Here is a 23,781-nt window from a genome sequence, read left to right as displayed (position 1 = left end):
TGAGGCAGATTCCAACCTATACTTCATACTTGCTGGATCTGAGATCCTCATCTTGGTGCTCTATTGTGGATGACTTAATTCTTACAAGGGCAGAGAAGTTGATCATTGAGAGCAAGTCAGATTTGCTAATAGAGTTTGAGATGGACATTGGGTTGGTGCATTACTTTCTAGGACTTGAGGTTTGGCAAAGATTGAGAGAGATTTTCCTTGGACAAGGGAAGTATACGTTGTAGATCCTTAAGAGATTCAAGATGGAGAACAATAGACCAATGGCTACTCCAATGGTAGCCAACTTGAAGAAGGTTGATTCTTCAGAGTCAAAATTGGTAGATTCTAGACAATATAGGCAATTAATTGGCTCATTGATGTATCCAATCAACACTTGACTAGACATTTGTTTTGCTGTAAACACCTTGAGTCAATATATGGTAGAGCCAAGGCAGGTTCATTGGATCACAGCAAAGCATGTACTCAGATATTTGCAGGGCACAGTGGGGTATGGTTTGCAATACCTCTGTGGAGATGGGGTAAAGTTGAAAGGGTATTCTGATTCAGATTAGGTAGGGAGTGATATAGATTGGAAGAGCACTTCAGGGTGTTGTTTAAATTTAGGGTCAGCCATGATTTCTTGATTCAATAGGAAGCAAACCTCAGTAGCACTCAATTCAGTTGAAGCTAACAACGAGGCAGCCAGTTTGGCAAGTTGTGATGCAATTTGGCTTCATAAGTTGCTTACAAGTATATTTGATCAGAATTTGGAGCCTATTGAGATTAATTGTGACTATCAAAGTTGCATAAAACTCTTAGAGAATCCAGTGTTTCATGATAAGTCAAAACACTTTGAGATCAAATATAATTTCATCAAAGACAAGATCTTGAGGGAGAAATTAAGCTTCAGTACATTTCGACGAATGAACAAGTTACAGACATACTCCAAACTCTTTTGGTAAAAGGAAAGTTTCCTTTCTTTCGAAACAAGCTTGGAGTGGTGGTGAATACCTTCCTCACTAAGAGGGAGTGTTGATAACTGTAGCTCATAAAGGTAAGTTACAAGTAGAGTTCAAGTAGCACTCTACTTTGACGAAGTAGAGTTCAAGTAGAACTCTACTTTATCCACCTAACTAATTAAAGTAGTCACCTAAGAAGAAAAGTTCAAGTAGGACTCTACTTTATAAAAGTATACTTCAAGTAAGACTTCAGGTAAGACTCTACTTTACGGAAGTAGACTTAAGTAGAACTCTACTTTTCCCAACTGCTATATAAAAGGAAGCTAAGGCTTAAATAGAAAATAATCTTTTTCAAGGACATTGAGAGAGAGAGAGAGAGAAGACATTTCTGATTTTCAGCAGGGCAGAAAGAATAAAGTTTACAACAGTTAACAGCAAAGGAGAAGGTAGCAATACCAAGTATATTCCAGGTTTGGTGTTTTGTTTGTAACTTGTTTCAGAGCCAGAGAGGGAGAAAATCAGAGAAGACATTTCTGATTTTCAGCAGGGCAGAAAGAATAAAGTTTACAACAGTTAACAGCAAAGGAGAAGGTAGCAATACCAAGTATATTCCAGGTTTGGTGTTTTGTTTCTAACTTGTTTCAGAGCCATTTTCCCATGTACTAGGAGCTCTTGTAAGTTCTGAAGTTATTTTGAATGATGAATTGATTTTAGAGCATATGAACTGTGTTTTGCTTTTCTAAGTTTTTCATTGCTTCATTTCGTTAAATAAATCTAGTTGTGTAAATCTAGATCTGATCTATTTACCTAGATACTGAATTTAAGAAATTAACAAAGGGCACAAGTAGCCATTATCCTGATTTGGCAACAAATTCCAATGTCAATACAAAAGGCATTGTGAACTTTACTTGTGATCCCCACATACATGAGACTTCCACCTCAATCAACGTGTAGAGCTCAATCACAAGGGTTTTTTGTGGCTACATACATTCACAGAGCACAATCTTCATTGGAATCTACAAGGTGGAACGTACACAAAGCATTAGATAAGGCATGCAAAAAAAATTCTAATTACAACAACATTCCCTACAATGGGGGCAAGCCCCTACATATTGGGAGTACATGGTGATAGCATTAACAATCAACCTCTCTAGAAGAGTTGAGTGGCAAGTTGCTCCATGATGCTATTGTGGATGCAAAACTAATTGTAAAAAAGTAGTGGAAAAAGATTGGTTACAGAATTCTTTTGGATGGGTACACTAATGGATTGAAACACAAATTCATCAATACCTCAATGGCTTCAAACTATGAGTCTGTTCTTTTAAGTTGATTGATGCCTCCAACAAAATAAAGAACGCAAAAACTTGAGCTTGACGGAGAAGGTTATTCTAGAGGTGAACATACAAAATATTGAACAAGTTGTTACTAACAAGGCCACATGATGACAACTACAATATTGCTTCAAAGGAGGCACCCAACACTCTTTTGGACCCTTTTTGTAGCCCATTGCCTTGACCTTCTTTTGGAGGATATCGGTAGCATTGATTAAGTGAGACCAAATGTAGAAGATGCAAGAAATATAACAAAATACATTTATAACACACCACAGATTTTTAACTTTATGGGTGATTATACCATCAGGAAAGAGCTTGTGCAATTGGTTGCCACAACATATGCAACTAATTTTTTATGTTGCAAACTATTCTATCTTATTGAATCCTTTGAAGCAAATGTTTTTGAGTCAAGCATGTATAAATTTGACATATTAAAAGAAGGTCAATGAAAGAGAACCGTAAAAACAATTTTTGATAGTGCCTTTGCAAACAAAGCTTTAGATATTGCTAAGGTGACTTCAAACTGCAATTCAAATTTGCAATTGAATCTTTTATTTTTAAACTTAAAACGTATTTAGTTTCAATACAAATTAAATTTGTTTGTATTTTATAGATATCAAAGTCAATAGTGGAGGTTTGCACTTAGTGGATGGGAAACAAAATCCAATGGGATTCATATATTAGGCCATCCAAAACTATTACAAAGAGATGTAAGTAGATTTTCCCTTGACTGGGAGATCATTAACGTAGTATCCCCAAATTAATAGTATGCAAATTTTTCCTAAGTTACAATCTCTAATCTAAGGCAAGTAGGGTTTAGAGATATCTTTCAACTCAATTTTAGCTCTACAACACAATTAGGGTTTATTTATAATCATAGTTCATAAATAGATTCCTTTAATTAAAGATACCATATAGATCAAATCAGTAGATTGCAATAATTATTTTTTAAGGTGACCTAATCATAGAAGTGATAAGGATAGGTGACTTGATGAGGTTCCACAAGAAACCTCCTACCCTAGGCTCAAGTGCAGATATATCATCACCCTTGGCCTCATGTGGCCCTTGTCATACATATGAGGTAGTGTATCTAGTGTGGGGTCCTATCATCATTATCCTTCATATCACCATTCCTAACTTGGCTCTAAATGATTGAACACCTTTACCATGGTAGGGGTGTGAAGATCATTCACCATAAGGTGCCCAAGAATCTATCCCCTTGTTCCCCTTCGGCCCCGTGGGGACTCCCAAGTTACAACTGTTAGATTGTGGTGACTAATCAGGGAAGTATTGTACATACTCCATATTTTATCAAGATTTTGGGCCAACATGTAATTATTAATTATAACCCTAAAGTGGTAAAAATACTTGTATAAAAGGGCTTAGGGTTAGGGATTTTTTTATTGTGGGTGATGTGAAAATTGGTTCTTGTGGTAGTATTGAGTTGTAAGGGATTACGGATTGTAATCAGGTTGTAATCACGAGATTGTAATAATATTGAACTTCTTGTTTGGTAGACGTAGCCCAAGGATTGGGTGAACCACGTTAAATCTTGGTGTCTTGTGTTCTTTTCTGTGTGATCTATTATTTTTTGATATTGTTTATATTTGCATGTAATTTTTATTTCGGTTTGTGGTTAAATCCTAACAAGTGGTATCAGAGCGAGGTTGTTTTTCAGTTATCCTCTATAGGAAAGTCTCACGATTGAGTGGGAGTGATGGCAGATGAGAGTAAATGAGGGTTGACAAGTTTAATGGGCAGAACTTTCAGTTATTGAAGATGCAAATAGAGGACTATCTTTATCCAAAGGATTTATGGAAGCCGTTGGAAGGAAAAACCAAGAATCAGGGATCTATGTCAAATGACGACTAGGATCTTTTAGATAGAAAGGCACTTGGAAGCATTTGATTATGCCTAGCACCATCGGTGGCATTTAATATTACAAAAGCAAAGACGACAGAAGAGTTGATGAAAACCCTAGCGAAATTGTATGAAAAGGCCTCCGCTTCAAATAAGGTATTTCTCATGAAGTGTTTATCTAATATGAAAATGGCAGAAGGTGGATCTGTTGCAAATCATTTAAATGAGTTTAATACTGTTACTAGTCAGTTATCTTCTGTGGGTATTAATTTTGATGAAGAAATTAAGGCTCTCTTGATTTTGTGTGCTTTGCCTAAAAGTTGGAATGGCTTGGTAATGGTTGTGAGTAATTCCATTTCTAGATCTAATACTCTAAAATATGATGATGTGATCGGTGTTATTTTGAGTGAGGAAACTCGTAGGAAAACCTCAGGCAGATCTACATCTGGAAGTGCTTTGAACCCACAAAGTTGAGGCAAAACAACTGAGAGAGGAAGTAATTCTGGAAACCGTGGGAAATCATGAAGAAAGTCAAAAGGGAAGAGATCTCAATCAAGAGGGCCAAACGACTGCTAGTACTGTGGAAATCCAGGGCATAAGAAGAAAGGTTGTTGGACTCGAAAGAAAAATGAAGGAGAAAAGCCAGAGGGAGACAAGGAGGCAAATATGGTAAGTAACAAATCCGAAAAGGATGCTTTGCTATTGTATTTAGAAAGTGTTGATGATTCATGGGCTTTAGATTCTGGTACTTCATTTCATGCTAGACCTCATAGAGGTTATTTCATTGATTATGTCCAAGGGGATTTAGGGCTTGTTTATTTGGGAGATAATGAACCCTGTCAGATTGTTGGAAAAGGAAAAGTTATGATTAAGTTACAAAATGGGAATCATTAGCTACTACATGAGGTAAGACATGTTCCAAGGCTAAGTAAGAATTTAATTTCAATAGGGCAACTCAGTGATGAGGGTTGTGTAGTTACTTTTAATGATAAAAATTGGAAGGTTTCAAAAGGTTCCATTGTAGTAGCAAAAGGTGTGAAAGTAGGCACTTTATCTCTTTGTATAAGTCATATTATTCCTTCTACTTTAATTGTTTCAAAGAAAATAAATGTTCAGGAACAGTTGTTGCAATTAAACAGGGAGAACAAATAGCTGTTGTAGATACCGATACAGCGTTGTGGCACAACAGACTTGGGCACATGAGTGAGAAAGGTATGAAAGTACTTCATTCAAAGCAAGTTTTACCAGGTCTGAAATGTGTTAATATGGATTTTTGTGAAAGTTGTGTGTATGGAAAACAAAACAGAGTGAGTTTTGTGAAGACTGGGAAGTTATATAAAAGGGAGAAATTAGAGCTTGCGCATACAAATGTATGGGGACCAACTCAAGAATCTTCCCTTGGTGGCTCTCATTATTATGTTACATTTATTAATGATGCAACTAGAAAAGTATGAGTTTATTTCCTTAAACAAAAATCGAATGTATTTCAAACTTTTAAAAAATGGAAATACTTGGTTGAAAATGAAACCGGTAAGAAATTAAAATGTCTCAGATCTAATAATGGTGGTGAGTATTGCAGTCATGAATTTGAAGATTATTACTCCACTAATGGTATTCGTAGACAAAAAATTGTTTCAAGGACTCCATAGGAAAATTGAGTGGCTAGACGCATGAACAGGACTACAATGGAGCGTGCAAGGAGCATGAGGTTATATGTTGGGTTGCCCTTACACATTTGGGTGGAGGTTGTCAATACTGTTGTATATTTGATTAATAGAGGTCCCTCTACTCCTTTGGGTTGTGGTATTCCAGAGGAAGCATGGACTGGTAAGAAGGTGAGTTATTCTTTTCTCAAAACCTTCGGTTGTGAAGCATTTGCTCATATAAATTCTTTAAATAGAACCAAGCTGGAAGCTAAGTCAAAGAAATGTGAATTTGTTAGATATGGCATTGATGAATTTGGTTATAGGCTTTGGGATTTTGAAAATCGTAAAATTGTAAGAAGCAAGGATGTCATATTCAATGAGAAAGTGTTGTGCAAAGATCTATTGCAGCAACATCAGAAGAAAAAAAATTATTATGTCGTGCTGGATGATACTCCAAAAGATGATGTTCCAGCAATTTCTCATGATGTGCAACAACCGCAACAACAAATACCACACACACTAGTAAATGTTAGACCATCAACAAGTCTAAGTAGATCTCCAGAAAGATTTTTTCCATCTTTGTATTCTATTTTACTAACCGATGTTGGTGAACCTGAATGTTATGATGAAGTTGTGCAGGTGGATACTAAGATTCAGTGGGAGTGTACAATGAAAGACGAAATGGACTCTTTGCTGAAAAATACGACTTGGGATTTATGCAAATTACCTGCAGGTAAAAGGGCTTTACAGAATAAGTGGGTTTACAGGTTAAAAGAAGAGGATGGAGGTAAGAAAAGATTTGAAGCCAAGTTAGTTGTAAAAGGATTTGCACAGAAAAAAGGCATTGATTTTGATGAGATATTCTCTCCTATTATTAAAATGACTTCTATCCGTACTGTTCTAAGTATTGTGGCTACTAAAGATTTGCATTTGGAGTAGCTTGATGTTAAAACAGCCTTCTTTCATGGTGATTTGGATGAAGAGATATATATGGCTCAGCCACAAGGATTTGAGGTCAATGGTAAGGAGAACCTAGTGTGCAGATTGAAGAAAAGTTTATATGGCTTGAAGCAAGCACCTCGGCAATGGTATCTAAAATTTGACAGTTTTATGCATGAGCATGGATATAGTCGATGTCATTCAGAACACTGTGTTTAGTTTAAGAGGTTGGAGGATGACAGCTACATTATTTTATGTTTATATGGTGATGATATGCTTGTAGCTAGGTCTAACATGGATCATATTAAGGGGCAAAAACGCCAATTAGCACATGCCTTTGCTATGAAGGATTTGGGGGCAGCAAAACAAATTCTTGGTATGAAGATTTGCAGAGATAGGAAGAACAAGAAATTGACGCTATCTTAGGGTGATTATGTTGAGAAGGTGTTGCAAAGTTTCTCTATGGAGAATGTTAAAGCTATCAGCACAACTTTACCTGGTCATTTGAAGTTGACTAGGGAGATGTGTCCCAAGACACAAGAAGAGGATAAGATGTCCAAGGTACCCTATGCTTCAACTATCGGAAGCTTGATGTATGCTATGGTATCTGCAAGGCCAGATATTGCACATGCAATGGGAGTCGTTAGTAGGTATACGAGTCATCTTGTAATTGAGCATTGGAATGTAGTCAAATGGATTCTCAGATATTTGAGAGGAACATCCAATAAGTGTTTACACTTTGGGGGGCTCTACTACTGATTTACAGAGATATGTTGACTCAGATTTGGTAGGGGATATTGATACCAAGTTGAGTACTACAGGTTATGTATTTACTGTTGGTGGGGCAGCCATGAGCTAAGTTTCTAGGTTACAAAAGGTTAACGCTTTATCCACTACAAAGGTAAAGGACACCCTCAGAGGGATAATTATTTGTTTACAGATAGTCAGAGTGCCATTCATCTTGCCAAGAATTGAGCTCTGTATTCAAAGACAAAACACATTCAATTGCGGTACCATTTCATTCGGTTAGTTTTGGATGACGGACAATTAAAGCTAGGCAAGATACATACAGATGACAATCCAGCAAATATGTTTACAAAGGTAGTAACAAGGGAGAAGTTGAACTCCCCTTTAGTTTCGGCTAGTCCTCTAGACTGAACAGGAACAAAAGAACAGCAAAGTCCAAGGTGGTTTGATCGATAGAAAACTCATAAGGAGAACGTGAAGATGGGACAAGGGAGTGAAGAAGCACATCAAGAGCTTGAACTCTTCAAAGAGGAGAAATATTCACAAAGAAGTGCAACTTGCAGCTATAGGAGAAAATCTTTGATAAGGAATACATTTGATCTCCAGCAGGTTACACTTCTTGGAGCAGCCCTTGAGGGTGAGTTCTCAACTGAGGAAGTTGCACAAGCTTTGGCTCATTTTGATATCTTAGATAAATCCATTTAATATCTTATTTTAATTGTTCAATTTGATGAGGGACAAAAAGGGCCTAAGGATAGAGTCTTAGCATTGAGATTGAAAACACTTATGCGAGCACTTGGAGTGAAAAAATCATATTACTTGAAATTGCTTTCAGGTAGAGATTGTGCCATCATGTTTGGAAAACAGCTAGATAGAGCATTTCCAGTGAAAGAGGCGCAAGAAGTTACTTCAATATAAAGATTGAGCAGGTTAATGATGGCATTTATGATTCTAGGAGTAATGAAATATATAAGGGCACCAATAGTTTCATTATCACTAGAGGTATACATGATGATAACACAAGGGTAGAGTAGGAAAACTAATAGTGCAAGTTTTTGCTCCATGCTCTACATGGAGATACTCCTAACTTGCACTATGAGGATTGGAATCCTAGTACTGATTTAAGACTTTTGTTGGAGTCTATTAATACCTTTCATTGTGATTACACTGCGAGGTATCTTTTTCATTCAGCCCACCTATCAATGACTCGATGTTTCAAATGGCATAAAAGACTGGGGGGCTAACTAGTATAAGATGCTTCTTTCTGCGGAGGAAGGAACCAAATCCTACAAGCCTTCTTGTTTTATTCTTTGGGGTGGTCTCTGTTTTGGGATACAAAATAGGGAGGCTGTATTGTGGGAGTTTGGCATTTCAAGTTTTGGATATAGATGCAGGTGGATGACCAATTTGTCTATGGGATCCAGGTGGAGTGCAACCATGGAAGGTTATGATACAGGGAGATTTGAGCAACATAAGGATACTCCCTTAGTTGACTTATTCTGAGCCGACTATCTGGTCACACTTGGGATATATGTTGAGTCCTAGTCTCGGGATTCTCGGATTCGTATGATCAATGGAATCCTTCCTAGGATGTTGCAGCATGACAGCATGGTTGACGACAGTTATATCAGAGTGATGCGGTGGATTGGCAAAACAATATCTCTAAGATTGGTATGGTATCCCGGCATTCCAACTGGCATACAGGTGTAGATAGCATTTGGTTTGGTATGTAGATGCAGATTGCTTGAGAGGAGGCAATCTTTGGGAAGAGTGAAGTATAATGTCCTCATTTTTGTACCTTACTGGGCTAAAGTGGTGATTAAAAAGGTAGGGTTTTTCAGCTAACTCTTTGAGTCTATTCCAGTACTATCCATCTCAGTGCATCAATTTATTTGTCATTTGCCTGAAAGAGGTCTTTCGCAATCCATTTATACACACTATTTTTAGTAAGTCATTTAGATGTTTGGGCCCCTGCTATTTATGGGAAGTCATCTGAATGATCAAAGAACACTATAGTTATATCTGAAAAGTTGGTAGGGTCAATGGGCCCTTGGTCTACTGGTGAATTTGAATGGCTCACAAAGAGCCCACCAGTTGTTGGTTTCGTATTTGATATTTAATGGAGTTTAATGATTGAATTTAATTAGTTAAAGCCTAGTCTAGCATTGAATTTAATTTAATTAATTAAATTTAATATCTTTATGGTCAAAGGGGATATAAGGGGCCAAGTGTGCATTTACTGAATTAATATCAGCAACTACTTAAGGATTATGTCAAATGGGGTGCCAATATATGAAGGTACAAAGATATTAAAGTGACTGTATTAATGAAGAAGTTATATGAGGGGGTCACTTTATTTTCACCATATGCAAGTTAAATATTAAATTATTAAAATTGAGAATTTTAAATAGGGGTTCCAGAAACTTCGTGAGAAGATTATAAACCGGGATTTGAGAAAATCATTTGATATAACTGGTTTATTTCATTTTTCTCTCTAAAAAGTTTGGGAGCTTTGCTTTTAATGCACAAAGGCTAAGGACAAAAACTCTTAAGTTTCTCGGTGGTTTGGATAGGAAACCAAATCCATCTTTGGTGTGGATTCATCCAGAATTCACCTTTGCACTCATTATCAGATTGCTGGAATAATAATTTTAACATAGCTGGAATAATTTATAAGATTTTGGCACAAACGTTTGCATATTTTGGAAAGGTTGAACAAGGTACAACTAGAATTTGAAGAACAGTGCCTTACATCAAAACTTCAGAAGATATTTGCTGTTGTTAACAGTAATTGTGGTCATCCTCCGAGACAATCATACCATCTACAAGTCATTGTGCTTCGATCCTTGCTTCCAGGTATGTAAGGATTCATTGTTATTTGTAATCTTCGTTTGTGAGAACCTATCGTGATTTGTAACAAAGCTCAAATCTGAACTAATTCGTTTGCTGTTGTAACTTTATCAGAATTACATAAAACCTGATTTGAAGCTAATAAAGTGGTCATTCATTGAGAAATTTGTTGTTTATGTTTTATGCATTTCTTCCTCTTCATTTGTACATGTTCTACCATCACTTGGCATTCAAATCAAACATCAAAGACAAAACAAGAACTCAGAAATCAGACCTTGGATGCAAAATGGTTGACAAAATGTCAAACGTCCAATACTGAAAAAACAGGGCAGCATAAGGGTTCTTACAAAGGATTCTTTGTCATCTAGCAGCAAGGTGGAGTCATAAGAGAAATTATATAAATCAGCAAGAAGCCACAGCTAAAAGTGCGGACCAAACCCTCTAGCATGAAACTTTTCACTAGAATGGGGAAGAGGAATTGTAATAATTTTAAGTTTTTTACATGCTTATATATGCAATTATGATGATGATTTTCAATGGCAGACATCATCAATTCATAATGAATATCAACTAGCTATTGTATCCACCTCCACACAATGAAGCAATTTTGCACTTCAATTGTATTGAAGAATCAAATCTAATAAAAAACACTTCCTATGGTGTTTCAACATCATCTGATACATTCTGTAGCTGTATTTTGGGAAAAAAAAGTGGCATGAAATTTAGGTACTTCAAGTTGTAAAGTTTATACCAAGCCTTAGTCTGTGAACCATGGTTCATAATGTGTATAATAAATATAAATACTATCAATATTAATTTTGATATAATATGATATGCATAGTATACTACTAAAATACTTTTTCCAATATAATTTAAAAAATCAAAAATATTATTGTGCGGTTTCTGCTAAATTTTTAATGGAGTTTTATAAAAACTAGTTTAGTACTAATATGGTATTTATATAGTTTTTAGATTGCAAATATGTTTGTAGTTATGATTTTTATATGTTTTTTGTACAGGCATACCCAAAATGTACTTAGCCTACCAAGACAAATTTGTCCCACTGGCAAAGGACAGTAACACAGCTACACTCACTCATACCTAATTTCAATTTGGTAAGTTCGATACCATCAAAGTGAAATAAAAATCTAATTCCCAAGAAAAGCAAGCTTTCCCAATAAAATATGATGATTGTTATTGACCCCCGCTATTACAGAAGGCAATACACAAATGAAGAATGTCATTCAGAGAAGTACATAATTAAATGAACATTTTATCAAATTTAGCTAGAGTTAAAATGACAGCAGAGAAAAATAAAATTGCGGTGATAATTTGTAGTAAAAATGTGCATTGTATAATTGAGTATACTGCCAGTTGTTCACAGGGAATAATTCAAGTGTAAATGTATGTCCACTGAAATCAGAAAACAATACTAACCTCAAGATTGTTACTCCCAGATCTGAGCTTCTAGCATAGTCTCTTATCATCACCTCTGCCATTTTCTTTGCCTTTCCATAGGGATTAATGGGCACCTAACAAAGACAGAACAATCTCCTAATTACATTCCAACTTCACATCAATTTTTTATAATTAGGAAAAAAAAGTTTACAATCTGGCAAGATGCTATCGGCATAAATATCATAGAAGTAGAACATATTAATCGAATCCCCTCAAAATTGAATCAATACAAGACAACAGCACATATGCACTGAATCTTGATACAAACAAAAACCAGTAGCATGTGAAATCTTGAGTAGAAAAGAAAGTCATACATTGCAAAATAAGTAAATAACTCAGAAACATACTTGAGGGGTATCCTCAGTTATTGGCATCGTCTTAGGCTCTCCATATGTTGCACAGGTGCTGGAATAAATAAGCCTATTTACATTATTGGCAAACATTGCCTCTAACAGAGTCAAAGTGTTAGATGAAATATTATGATAATATCTGCAATGACAAACAGACAATCAGTTTAGATTTAAATCAGAACCATATTAATACAAACAACTGCAGTTCATATGATTCCACATATTCAACCTGGTAAATAAGATAAATAAAATAACAGTAGTGTCACTAAAAGCTCAATACACCAAATATTGGAGATTATTGTTTTGGCTTCCTAGTTGAAAAATAATCGTTTTGCAAATAATTCCAATCCACAACTTGTAAAGGGATAGAATAAAAATTCACATAATCAGAAATACCTTAATGGATCAAGAGTACTCTCTCCAACATAAGCAACAGCAGCAAAATGCATGACTGCATCAAACGCATTGGTTTTAAATATTTTATCAACCTGACTTTTTTGTTAAGGTCAGTCACGCTGAATTATAACAAATGGTGAGTTCAATAAACGGTACTCTCTTCAATTCAAATGAATCTAAGAAAACATCACTTCTAAATTTGGATACAGCCCTTTTGTCACCCAAGTCAGCATTTATGAAACGCAACTGGTTAGAGTTTGGAAATAATTGCTGTAACACACGTATAGCTCCTATATTTCCTCGAGATAAATTGTCCTGCAATTTAGTAAATATTACGTTAATACCTCCATCTTAGATTACCTGCAAATGGCTGAAAGTCTAAACATATAATACAGAAAGAGGAGAATTTCTGTTTCTGGCAAGTATGCTTGTTTTTGCTTGTTTTTTCCTTCTTCTATGTTTCATATCACAGCGAGAAGATGCATATTAAGAAGCTAATACAATAACAGGCCAGCCAACATGCATGACCAGGAATTCCCAGTCAAGGGATCAGATAAATAAGAGACCTCTAAAGGAAACCAATACAATAAAATGCCAACCTGCATGCATGCCCAGAAATCCCCAGTAAACAGAACAATAATAAATACATCTGCATTTTGGTTATTACTAGTAGCAATCCCCACATGCAATATCTACAGTGAATTTCAATGTTGCAGAAAAAAGAATGCTTGAGGATGAGTCCTACATGAAGACAATAGGGCATAATAGCTTGTTACAAGAGAAATTTGAAATTTGAAATTCAGATCCAATAAGATGACAGAGATTACAAAACCTAACCTAGCACTACACTTATAGTTTTAGTCAAAAAACAGTTCAAATGGAGGAATTCTGACCTTAATAACCAACAAGATGAGAGATTTTGACCTATTTTCATGCACCACATGAATTAGAGGTCTGCTGGGAAAGCCCAAAATCATTCTTTCTAGTTTTTACATATATACTCCTACCACATTCAAAGGTAGCTGAAAAACTTTGTAGACAATCATGACAACTTTGTGGACCTGTGGTAAATCAACAAGTTAATTGAGTTGTTTTGAATGCTATAGTGTCGGCGCTAATAAAAAAAAATGCTGAAGGATTAGATAATTCAAGAAACTAAAGTAATCTTTTAATCGGCATTATTTGATGTGTAATCATGTAGCTGAATTACTAGCCAATTTAGAGGCCCTAAGAAATGCATTTGCAAAAGTAAAATTGAAAGGCAGCATGAACAGCTCTTATCAACTTTCTTAGTTTATGATCTGAATAGTAAAGGTATGTCACTTTTGTAATATGAATAATCAAACTAAAGCTAAAGTTCAGAGGAATCGCATGAAGGAAAAGACATGAAAAAAGCAAGGAAAAGTGTATATGGGCATGAAAGACGTCAGGAAAATGAGAGGCAAGCAAATCATTTAGTCTGGGAAGGAAAACTGGAGCCAGAAGTTAGAGCTGCAGATTGGCGTCCCAAAATTCAGTAACAGACTGGAAGATCAACTGATAACAAGATTAAATAAACTCCTAACATTCAACTTATACTTGAAAAGTTGTAGCATTTGAAAAGAGCAATGCTCAAAACATATGCTTCCAGCATGAAGCATAACAAATGGGAGATAAACAGTTGCAGAAAAAATTGAAGAACTCCAACAAGGACAGATATCCATCATCAAACAGAAAAAGAAGTTTAAAATCAGATACCTGATAACTGGGGCATCCAGATGAGAGATAAAGGCCTGTGTAGAAAATAAGTACTTCCTTAAACATTGCTATCCTGGTGATTGTCGGACCAGGAGTTTTCTTATTTTATCAAAGTATCTGGCGTTTTCATGTACCTTTTTGGAAGTTTAAGCTTCCAATTCCTGTAGAAAATCATTTTGTAGCATGTCTAGAGAGGGTTTAGGTCTGAATCTCTATCAAGCAATCTACTCTTATCTTAATAACCTCTACATATTTCCTGAATACCCGCAGCACACACAAAACTCTATACAATATACTGAGGTATTCTCTGATAATGATATTGAACTTGGAATTAAGCAACTCTAAATACAATGGGATATAATGGAAGTCTGGTCCTTGTTTTGTATATCAAACACATTTTCAGCAAGCTGTCATAAAGAAAATCTTTAAAAATGAACAGTGAGTTTATTTATTTAATTTGTCAAGTCTTAAAACTAAAAGAACCCAGCCAACTACCAAACCATTATCTTGGAAGCTTGATCCTTGCTTTGCATATCATAGACATTTCAACTAAGCTATCATAAAGGATTTCCCTAAAAATGAACAGAAAGTATATTAATTTGATTTGTCAAGTCTTGAGACTGCAATGAATGATTGAATGAAAGATTTTAATAACGTCCACAAGGCCAAAGCAGCCTATGGTTTAACTTTATGATTACCTCCAATATTAGAAAGATTCTATGGTTTAACTTCAGTTAGTTGGGTTGCAGTGTAATTGTAGTGAGATCATTTTTAAAGTGGGTGGCAGGCTCACATCTCACTAAATGTTAAGATGGCCTACCATCTGATGGACTTCTCATTTATTTGAGTACCATGTTAATAGAGTTAAATCTGTGGGTGTATCGAAATGTTCCAACGCCCATTCCTAGAAAGGTGCCATGACCAAGCTAGGGCTCAATAATGTCCATAGGTACAATCAGCAAAAAAAACATTATAAAGTTCAACCTTGAAAGAAAAAGCTACAAGATTGAGGACAATATGAATTCAAATAAAAGAGCTAGTTATTAAAAGTCTTGCACCAAACTTGGTACATCTTTTGTATTGGCATTAGAACACTGTGTAGATTTTTCAACGCATCATAGCCTTTAATATTATAATCTTCTGCTCTTATCAGGAAACAAAATGGCATGCCCGGGAAGTAAAAAACTAACCACTATCGTGACCATATAACCGTCTTCCAACAATCGTAGAGAAGCATGTGACCCAATATAGCCTGCCCCACCGGTGACTAAAATGTGTTGAACGCCTTCTTCAAGCTTAGGTAACTGCATGAGAAATATAGTATTAAGCTAGTTTTTACTCCAAAAAAAAAACAAAAGCACCAAGAATGTATTCAACCATTATCATGGGATGCTTTATGCAGAACATTTAACATTGCACTTGTCTCAAGAATGAAGATGCATTTTGATATACATTAGCTCACAGATTTTGGATCACTAAGATTCAAATCCAATTTTAAGATCATATTGATGACCCTGAATACTTTCTCATATCTTGATATTAAAAGTACACTAATGTTCTGAATTTCTACAAAGATGGAGATGGTGACAACTTCAAATTCCACATTAGAAAAAGCACTGCATGAACCCAAATCTATCAAAAACCATTATGCTCCTAAAAGAGTAAAAACCAAATATCATATATCTACAATATTTTAAAATAAGTTTAAGATGCATGTCAACGCTATGTATCAAAAAGATTTAGAATATTAGATATACAGAAAATTAATTTATTACTTGGAGGGGATATAGTCCCATCCTACACAATTATTCCCAAATATAGTAAATTTCTATGAGGTTTCATCATGGTGATAGCTTTTAGAATCATCTAAGCATAATATATAGTTTAGTCCAGGAGTCGCAAGCTTGTTGCAAGGCATAAAAAGCCTTAATCTCCAGAGAACAAATTTGATGCATTTGTATTTGGTTGAGAATTAAAAAGAATGAGATAAGGTTGGTATCCGTGAATCATCAAAATAACTCAAAAGAACTAAACCTATGAAGTTAGGAAGAAACAGCACAAGAAGCGCAAAATAGCTCCTAGGAAAATTTGAAACAAAAGAAGCTGGGGGGCAGGTAGAGATTATACAAAAAGAAGGGGAGAAAATATAACACTATCCTAAATCACTTGACATAACCATGACAGAGTTCATAAAAATTGACTTTTCTAGAGTGTAATGGTCTGGGGTTGACCTAGTTTCTTCTTTTCATTTTATTGCTTCCTGCCTTTAGTTTTAGATATTTTGTTTTTGGATCTTGGTGGTTGGAGTTACTTTTAGCACTCCAGATTAACTATTACACCTTGCTATAGTTTTGAATCGCATTTACCAACTTTGGTAGTCTGTAGGCATTCATATAATATCTGTCATCATTTCTTTCCGAGAATGACATTAGGGGAATGAAATGGGCAAGTCATACATTACAGATTTCCTTCCTTGAAAGCATCACATGACATACCGCATAGTACAATAATATAATATAAGCTAACCAATCATTACATGAGATTTTGTAAATTATAAGGATTTGGTCAAAGTCCAATTCCTTGTGGGATGACAGCGATGAACATGAATGGAAACCATTAAGGATTAACAGGGTAGGCCGGTGATGACCATATTCTGTCTCTTGCCATAAGGATTCAATATGAATATTAATTCACACTTTACCTTTAGTGCTCAGGCTAGATCACACTGCACACTGAATATATGTGCAGAGATCTTACAGTTTCTATATATGCACTTGTGTGGAGGGAAGGAAAAATGTGCAGTCTGTGCTGCAATTAATATTCTGAAAGATCAGAAGCAGTATATAGCAACTGAGATTTATCATTAGATATTTCGGAAAAAAATGTGTCCCTCCTTAGTACTTTGATATCTCACTGAAATCCTAGGCTTGTCTCTATTGGAAACCCATTCCTCTCCGGTATTACACTCGTCAACTGCCATTTAACAATGTTAGCAGAGCTGCCAGGAACTAAAATTAGTTTTGACAACATCAAAGAAAAATTAACACGCGCCATGCAACAGCAGCTTGTTTCCGACACATCCTTATCAAGAATTTAATGGAATTGTTGTAGTGAATCATTCTTGAGCATTTTGGGAATGACCCATGTAAGAGGTTTAAAAATATCACCCACGATAATGCTGAACCAATCTAGAAGTTAACAATAATGCACAACTAAGTTTCATGGCCTGAAATAACACCAAACCATCCTCACTCGTCTGTAGAAATACTAGAGCCGCTCCAACAGCCTTAGGTACCTCCAAGGTCAGCATTCCACCTTCACCAGATATCACACAAAAGTTCCAATGGCATGGCACATTGTATGGAAACATGAGCGTGTTGGTAAATAGATTTGTCACAGTAGAATTTGCCCAATGGAGTCTGTGGCAAACTGTTAACAACAGTTGGATAGGCCCTTGGTATGCGGCCTTCCTCTGCATTTAGAGGGGAAGCTCCCTCGTATGATATGGATTTTGAAAAAGGATTTTCAAATAAAGAATCTAAAACTTTAAAGATCAGGAGAAAATCGTTCAGGTCGAGTACACCACATGCCCTCACAACCTTCTTCGGTGAACAAGATTGATAACAATGGTGATCAAGAACTACACTTGAAGGCAACCAATATTACCAAGTACATTCGTTATCATTCATAAACATTCGCATAACATCATGAGAATGTCTACTACTGCATATAACAATTTGGATTTTAAAATAAGAAACCCAAAGCATATCTCATTTTATTTTCTTGCACCAAGAAAGCGATAGAGATTTTTCAATTCAGAGATAAAAAGTGTACATACTTTCCAAAATTTATCCCTAGATCAAAATTTCAGCATAGTGTTCCCTTATTTTTCCAACCAAAAAGTCCCTTTTTACAACGCTAAAAGATGTCCTTATATAGACATAGAGGTTAATAACTACCTCTTCGTGGTTAATAACCACCTCCAAAATACGTAATTTTGGAAGGTTAATTAACCTCAAGAAAATTAACCTATACAAGGAAACATGCAAAAACAAAACTTTAGCTAGAGTTCCTAAGGACATTTACATATACAATCACTGATTCTTCTAGCTACTAAAACTATCTACCCGGACACAATTGATCTATCCCAGAAAGCCCTGTAAGCATCTAGGATGATCATCATTGATTCATAGTTCGGAATGAACACATTTTCCATCCTGAGTTTGGCTGTGAAGTATCTATCTTGAATTTCTTCTGACTCTTGTCGATAGGCTGAAATGTTACAATCTCCCAGAGTGACTGCAACCAGGCTAAGCTTCATCATAGTTTCAGCATCTGATACACGGTTCTCTATTTCTGAATGAATCTGAACACTGAAGGAATCAATGAGAAATTGACAATCAACATGCTGAAGACCACTTACTGGCACCCCACCTGTAATAGTAGAGATTAATTCATCTATACCTTTTGTTTTCAGTTGCTCCAAAGAAGCTATTAGCTTTTCGAACTCAATGATCCCTTTGTTGATGTTTATCACCTTCCAACCAACACTTTTACTCCAGATACGTGTTTGGTTGTCATTTGGATCAGCAATAATTTTCTCAAGAAATAGGGTGCTCGTATCTAACTTGGTCATTTCTTTTAATTCATCAGCTACTTTTTGCCAGTTGGATTTATGTTCCTTGCTACTTTCCAACTCTTTAGAAATTTCCTATATCTATGCTATGGCTTTCCCATATATCTCTTTTACGCCAGTTATAAGTTTTGAAGCATCCTCTATCATCTTGTTTATCCAAGCTTCGATCATCATACTATGCGACTTGTGTTTGTCGATTCTTTCAACAACAGTATGATCTAAAATACCATCAGGACCTGCTAAAACTGATGGAGTGACCACGGCTTGGGCATTAGAAGGATTGCTGATTGAATTAATATAAGCTACCATCATTTGAACTTGTTCCTTGAGTTGCTCCTTGGCTGTTTTCTCTTCCTTCGCGCTTTGCAACATCTGAGTAGCAATCACTTCAAAATTCTGAAACTCTCTTTCTGTATTAGAAGGACCAAGATCAACCTTTTCTAGAATGAAATCTGATTCAGATGCTTCATCAACATTCTTTTCAATTATAGGTTTGACTAATTCCACACACAAGTTGCCTGAAGTTTCATCAATAGCTAACCTGGACATCACCTTGGTCTTTTTCACCTTAGGAGGCTTCTGAAGAATACTAGAGATCACATCAAATGGAGGTGGGACCATTTGAACAACTTTTTTCCTCTTCTGAAGACTATCCTGGAACCACAAATGTGTAATTTTTGAAGCTTGTATATCGCTTGTTATATTTTCAGCAACCATCATTAAGTCTTCTGAATTAGATAACGGGTTATCTAACTGCGTGATGTCTATTATTGGCATATCAGGAGGAGGGTGACTCAAGTGAGGAATCGCTACATCATGAGCGGATGTAACAGGGACATGTGATTCAGCAAATTGAGGAGTTCTTTGGTCTTTTTCATTGGATTTATTCCCTTCTTGATTCATTCTACCTTTCATTCTTGTCCTTTTTCTTTTGACTGTAAACTTATCTGGCTGATTCAGATCTTCATCCTGTCCTAGAGCACCTGTATCTAGTTGTTGTATCTTCTCACTAGAAGTTGCTTCTATTGCCATCCGAGATGATTCCCCTATATTATTTCTCCTCTCTTTAGTTTGAAATTCACTAGTTGCTTTTTCAGATCTGACTTTACTAATCCAATCTCTTGTTCTTTTAAGAACATAGGAAGACCTCTCCTTCAAGCTTTTTAATTCAGGAATTGACCAATCAATAGGAGGGAGCTCTAGCAATTCAATTTTCTCATAATAGTAAGGATCGACCAAAGAAACCTCATCGTCATTTACACCTGTCACATCAATGTCCAACTTGAAGTCTATCACCTGTCGTACTGTAAGCCGCATCCAATCTCTCTTCCTAACTTCAAAATCATTTTCACAGTCCTCCCAAAAGTCTTCTAGAGCCGGAAAGTGACCAAGACTGGGATTTAACTTTAACTCATTCACTGCATAGCCCTTACTGTCATAAGGGAAACGCATCGTGTATGGATGCAAATTTATTGTGGCAATAGATCTTTCAATGTTCTTGGCATCTAACACAGTATCACAACTATAATATTCGATGCCGATAGGAAAAGCTATTTCTTCTATCCTCCTGTTCCTGCAAAGTTTATTGATTTGACTAATTTGCCTGCACATTTCAATTAAGACCAGTTTATCATCAACAAATCTAGGTAACATCAGCGGACACCTATCATAGGTAGCTAACCTGATATAAGTAAATTTCGAGAACTGTATGAAAACACTTCCATATTTTTGTACTTTCATCACTGCTTCCGGTGAAATCCTGAGTCCAATGTTCCCTTGAATTTCCCTTACAATTAACATGGTGAATGCATCATTCACTCTTCTAAAATGGTGCAAGCTATTATCATACTGAATTTGAGGAAGATGATTATAAATAGTGGTAGTATCATCATAAACACCCTGCCGGTTAAGTCCTGACCAACTTTTGGTACTTGCGATAGCATAGAAAAGATATGAAGTCATATAAAAGTAGTCGTTTTCTAGAAGTCCCATGAGCTGTCTATGTAGTGAGTTGCTGATAATTTCAGCCCAATCAATATGTTGTTTCCCTTCATAGATCATGTTGATAAACAAGAACATCCAACCTTCAAACTCGTGTGAATCCCGAAGACCAACAATCCTGCTTAATAAGGTCACCATGTTTGCCACATCTTCTTTTAATAGCGACCTATGGATGGATTTTCCTAATTGAGATTTCCCTTTTCTTGGTTGCGAGAACCATGACCTGGCGATGGTGTTTAAACATTGAGTTTGATTTGCAGTAAAATACTCTTTGGCAGTTCTCAGATTGATGCTAGCATATTGCATCCTGGTAGGCAATTTGAAAACATTAGCAATAGAGGCAGGGTCTAGACGAACAATTACTTTCATGTTTGATGAAATAACCTCTCTAGTATTCGGATGGTAAGCCTTCACGCATTCCAATACTAGATCTGGGCATTGTACTGAAACAGGATGTCTGCCTGCTTGAGCTAAGCCACTTTCCAATATCTTTTCAGCTAGTGGAGTCTTTTCTTCATTCACAAGAGATGACCAGAAGTCTTGAAGGCAGACACTTCCTAAAATGGTATCACCGATATCTGGAAGCGTACTTCTTAAAACAGGAGCATAATCCGGCCATTGATACTTGTACCTCATGATTGATTATCAATTTTCTGGATATCTTCAGCCCCGTACAGCACTCTTTATTCCCAGCTTCAAAGTAACAAACCAACCATTCAATCGAAAAGATTTGCCAACATTACACTTGACTAAAGGTCACCATGTTTTGTATTAAACATTCACACAAATTTGATCTTGCCCAAACTATAATTCACTCATAAATTTGCACGACATTAATGATGCTCCAGCTTATCTGCAGATTGTTGATTGCCTAAGAAAGTAAGGATGCATCTGAATTTGAAATGAATTAAGGAGTGAAGCTTTCAGAGCTACAAGTCAAGAATGAATATTTCATTTTGTCGAACATTTTCCAAGCACTCTATATGTTTTGTTCACGTTCACCACCTTGTTATTCAGGCATTATGTCAAACAAGTCAAGAGCAATCTCACTCAATACTTGCATTCCTCATTACATGTCCATGGATTTGAAAATGGACCTTTAGATTTCTCTTTGATTTGAGGTGGTCATTGTCTTGCATGATCAGAGTCTTTTTCCCATGTTTATATTTGTATTCTGTCTTCACAAATACCTGAGCTAGATAGTTCTCCATTCATATTTGCAGATGGGCGCTGTCCACAACTTATATTTTAAATGACTTAAGGCAATTTGAAAGCATTACGGGCCTGAGTCAATATTTTATACTTTGGGCATGCGGCTGGTACTATACCTGCGTATTCTCAAACATGAACTCATCATACCCACTGTTAAATAAACCAAAAAAAATGCATTTGATTCTTTAACGCATCCTTCCCTGGCTCACGTGGACAGAAGTATAGACTCCTCTGTATCGCTCAAGCACTCTGGCGTGAGGTTGGCTGGCAGCATGATTGTTTAATTAATCACATTAACCAATCTGCATTTGAACTTGTGCCATGTTGTGGCCCCATATGGCTTACGAAATTTTGAAGCATCTCCCACTGTGAAGGAAAGCCGCTGCTGAAAATGATCTCAATAAAAGTAGAATCATGGGTTGGCAATGTATTGAATGAGGTGGTGTGAAGTTGTTTGATAAACTGCACTTTTATTGCTCCTTTAAAAACGTTCTTACCCTGCACTTTGTGAAGATGACAGGTGACACATGATTGGTCTCTATATAGCCGCTGCTCAACCAGTTTAATTTCCCTATCATTACGACACCCTCTACACCAGCATTTGCTACAACTGCATATGCACAGGTCAGAATTGTTTGCACTCCAATCTTCTATCCGGCTGTTGCTTTATTAACCAATGTTGCATATGTCACCTTAATAGGTTAATAACTACCTTATAGAGGTTAATGAAAACGTGTTTTTGAACGTTATCATTAACCTTTCCGGAGTTTAAGAAAAACATATTTTTGATGGCTATCATTAACCTCTAATAACTTGAAGCTCAGAAGTCGAAATTTAAAAATTCCAAGTGCTGTGCGTAGCTGATAACGAGCTGGAGACATGGAAGTTTAGAGATTCATGAAAATTCAAAGATAAAATGGCCAATTGAAAGCTTAAAATTGGGCAATTTTCAAAAATTAACCAAGGCTTATAAAATGGAAAGAATTTTATAACCGGGCAACAGAGCGTGAAGCCATTAGAGCAGACATCAAACATGATAAGCCTATACCATTGGACATGACATGGTCTCAGTCATTTACAGGGCAAAGCATAGAACTCAAGTCTACAAGCATAGTACTGTCAGCTACTAATAGTGCTAGCGTTCTCATGCTCACTGACAGATACTGCATTTGGGGGGTACATTTTGGCATAGCTCAGCCTCAACAGACAGAAGGTGAAAAATGAACTGTATAAATGCAACAGTTTCATCTTGTTCTCCATAATGGTTATCTGCCTTCTGCAGCAGTGTACCATCACACATTTGTAACTAGGTAGGCAAAGTATAAGCAAGATGAATATAGAAGAAGCTAATAGTCATACATCTTCTTCAGAAACGTAAGGTGTACATAATCTTCACATTAATAAACTTTTCCCATCCAATTCTCATATCCTGTCTATATCACACTATCTATTGTCTACTACCTGGGTTTTTATATAATGCATGTAGGATCTACAAATTTAGAGTGTTGCTCCTCAAACGTCTTCTGAGATCTAGATCATTAGAGGAATAAAAGATCAAACATAGATAAGATCCAAATTTTAGAGGCTTGTACACATTTGCAAAAAACTCCATCGTTCTGAGGATTTCAACACCTGGATAATGCAGACGCATGACCATATATTGGAACC

General features: G+C 36.1%; 1 protein-coding gene across 6 annotated transcripts in view; it reads right to left on the bottom strand.

Annotated features, from left to right (window-relative positions):
- Nucleotides 1–23,781, bottom strand: part of LOC149545084 (putative UDP-arabinose 4-epimerase 3) — a 37,958-nt gene that overhangs the window by 12,517 nt on the left and 1,660 nt on the right. For all 6 annotated transcript variants that reach the window (XM_089795584.1, XM_089795579.1, XM_089795581.1 and 3 more), the window contains 5 exons: nt 15,455–15,568; nt 12,735–12,842; nt 12,528–12,619; nt 12,129–12,270; nt 11,761–11,855 (listed from right to left, as the gene is read on the bottom strand). In XM_089795584.1, the coding sequence (XP_089651710.1) occupies nt 11,761–11,855; nt 12,129–12,270; nt 12,528–12,619; nt 12,735–12,842; nt 15,455–15,568 (551 nt within the window). The remainder of the gene's footprint in view (nt 1–11,760; nt 11,856–12,128; nt 12,271–12,527; nt 12,620–12,734; nt 12,843–15,454; nt 15,569–23,781) is intronic.

The sequence above is a fragment of the Cupressus sempervirens genome, chromosome 8 (assembly GCF_028749045.1).
Source record: "Cupressus sempervirens isolate cs-2001-9-10 chromosome 8, ASM2874904v1, whole genome shotgun sequence".
Classification (NCBI taxonomy): domain Eukaryota; kingdom Viridiplantae; phylum Streptophyta; class Pinopsida; order Cupressales; family Cupressaceae; genus Cupressus; species Cupressus sempervirens.
This window is presented reverse-complemented; position numbering and strand designations above follow the sequence as displayed.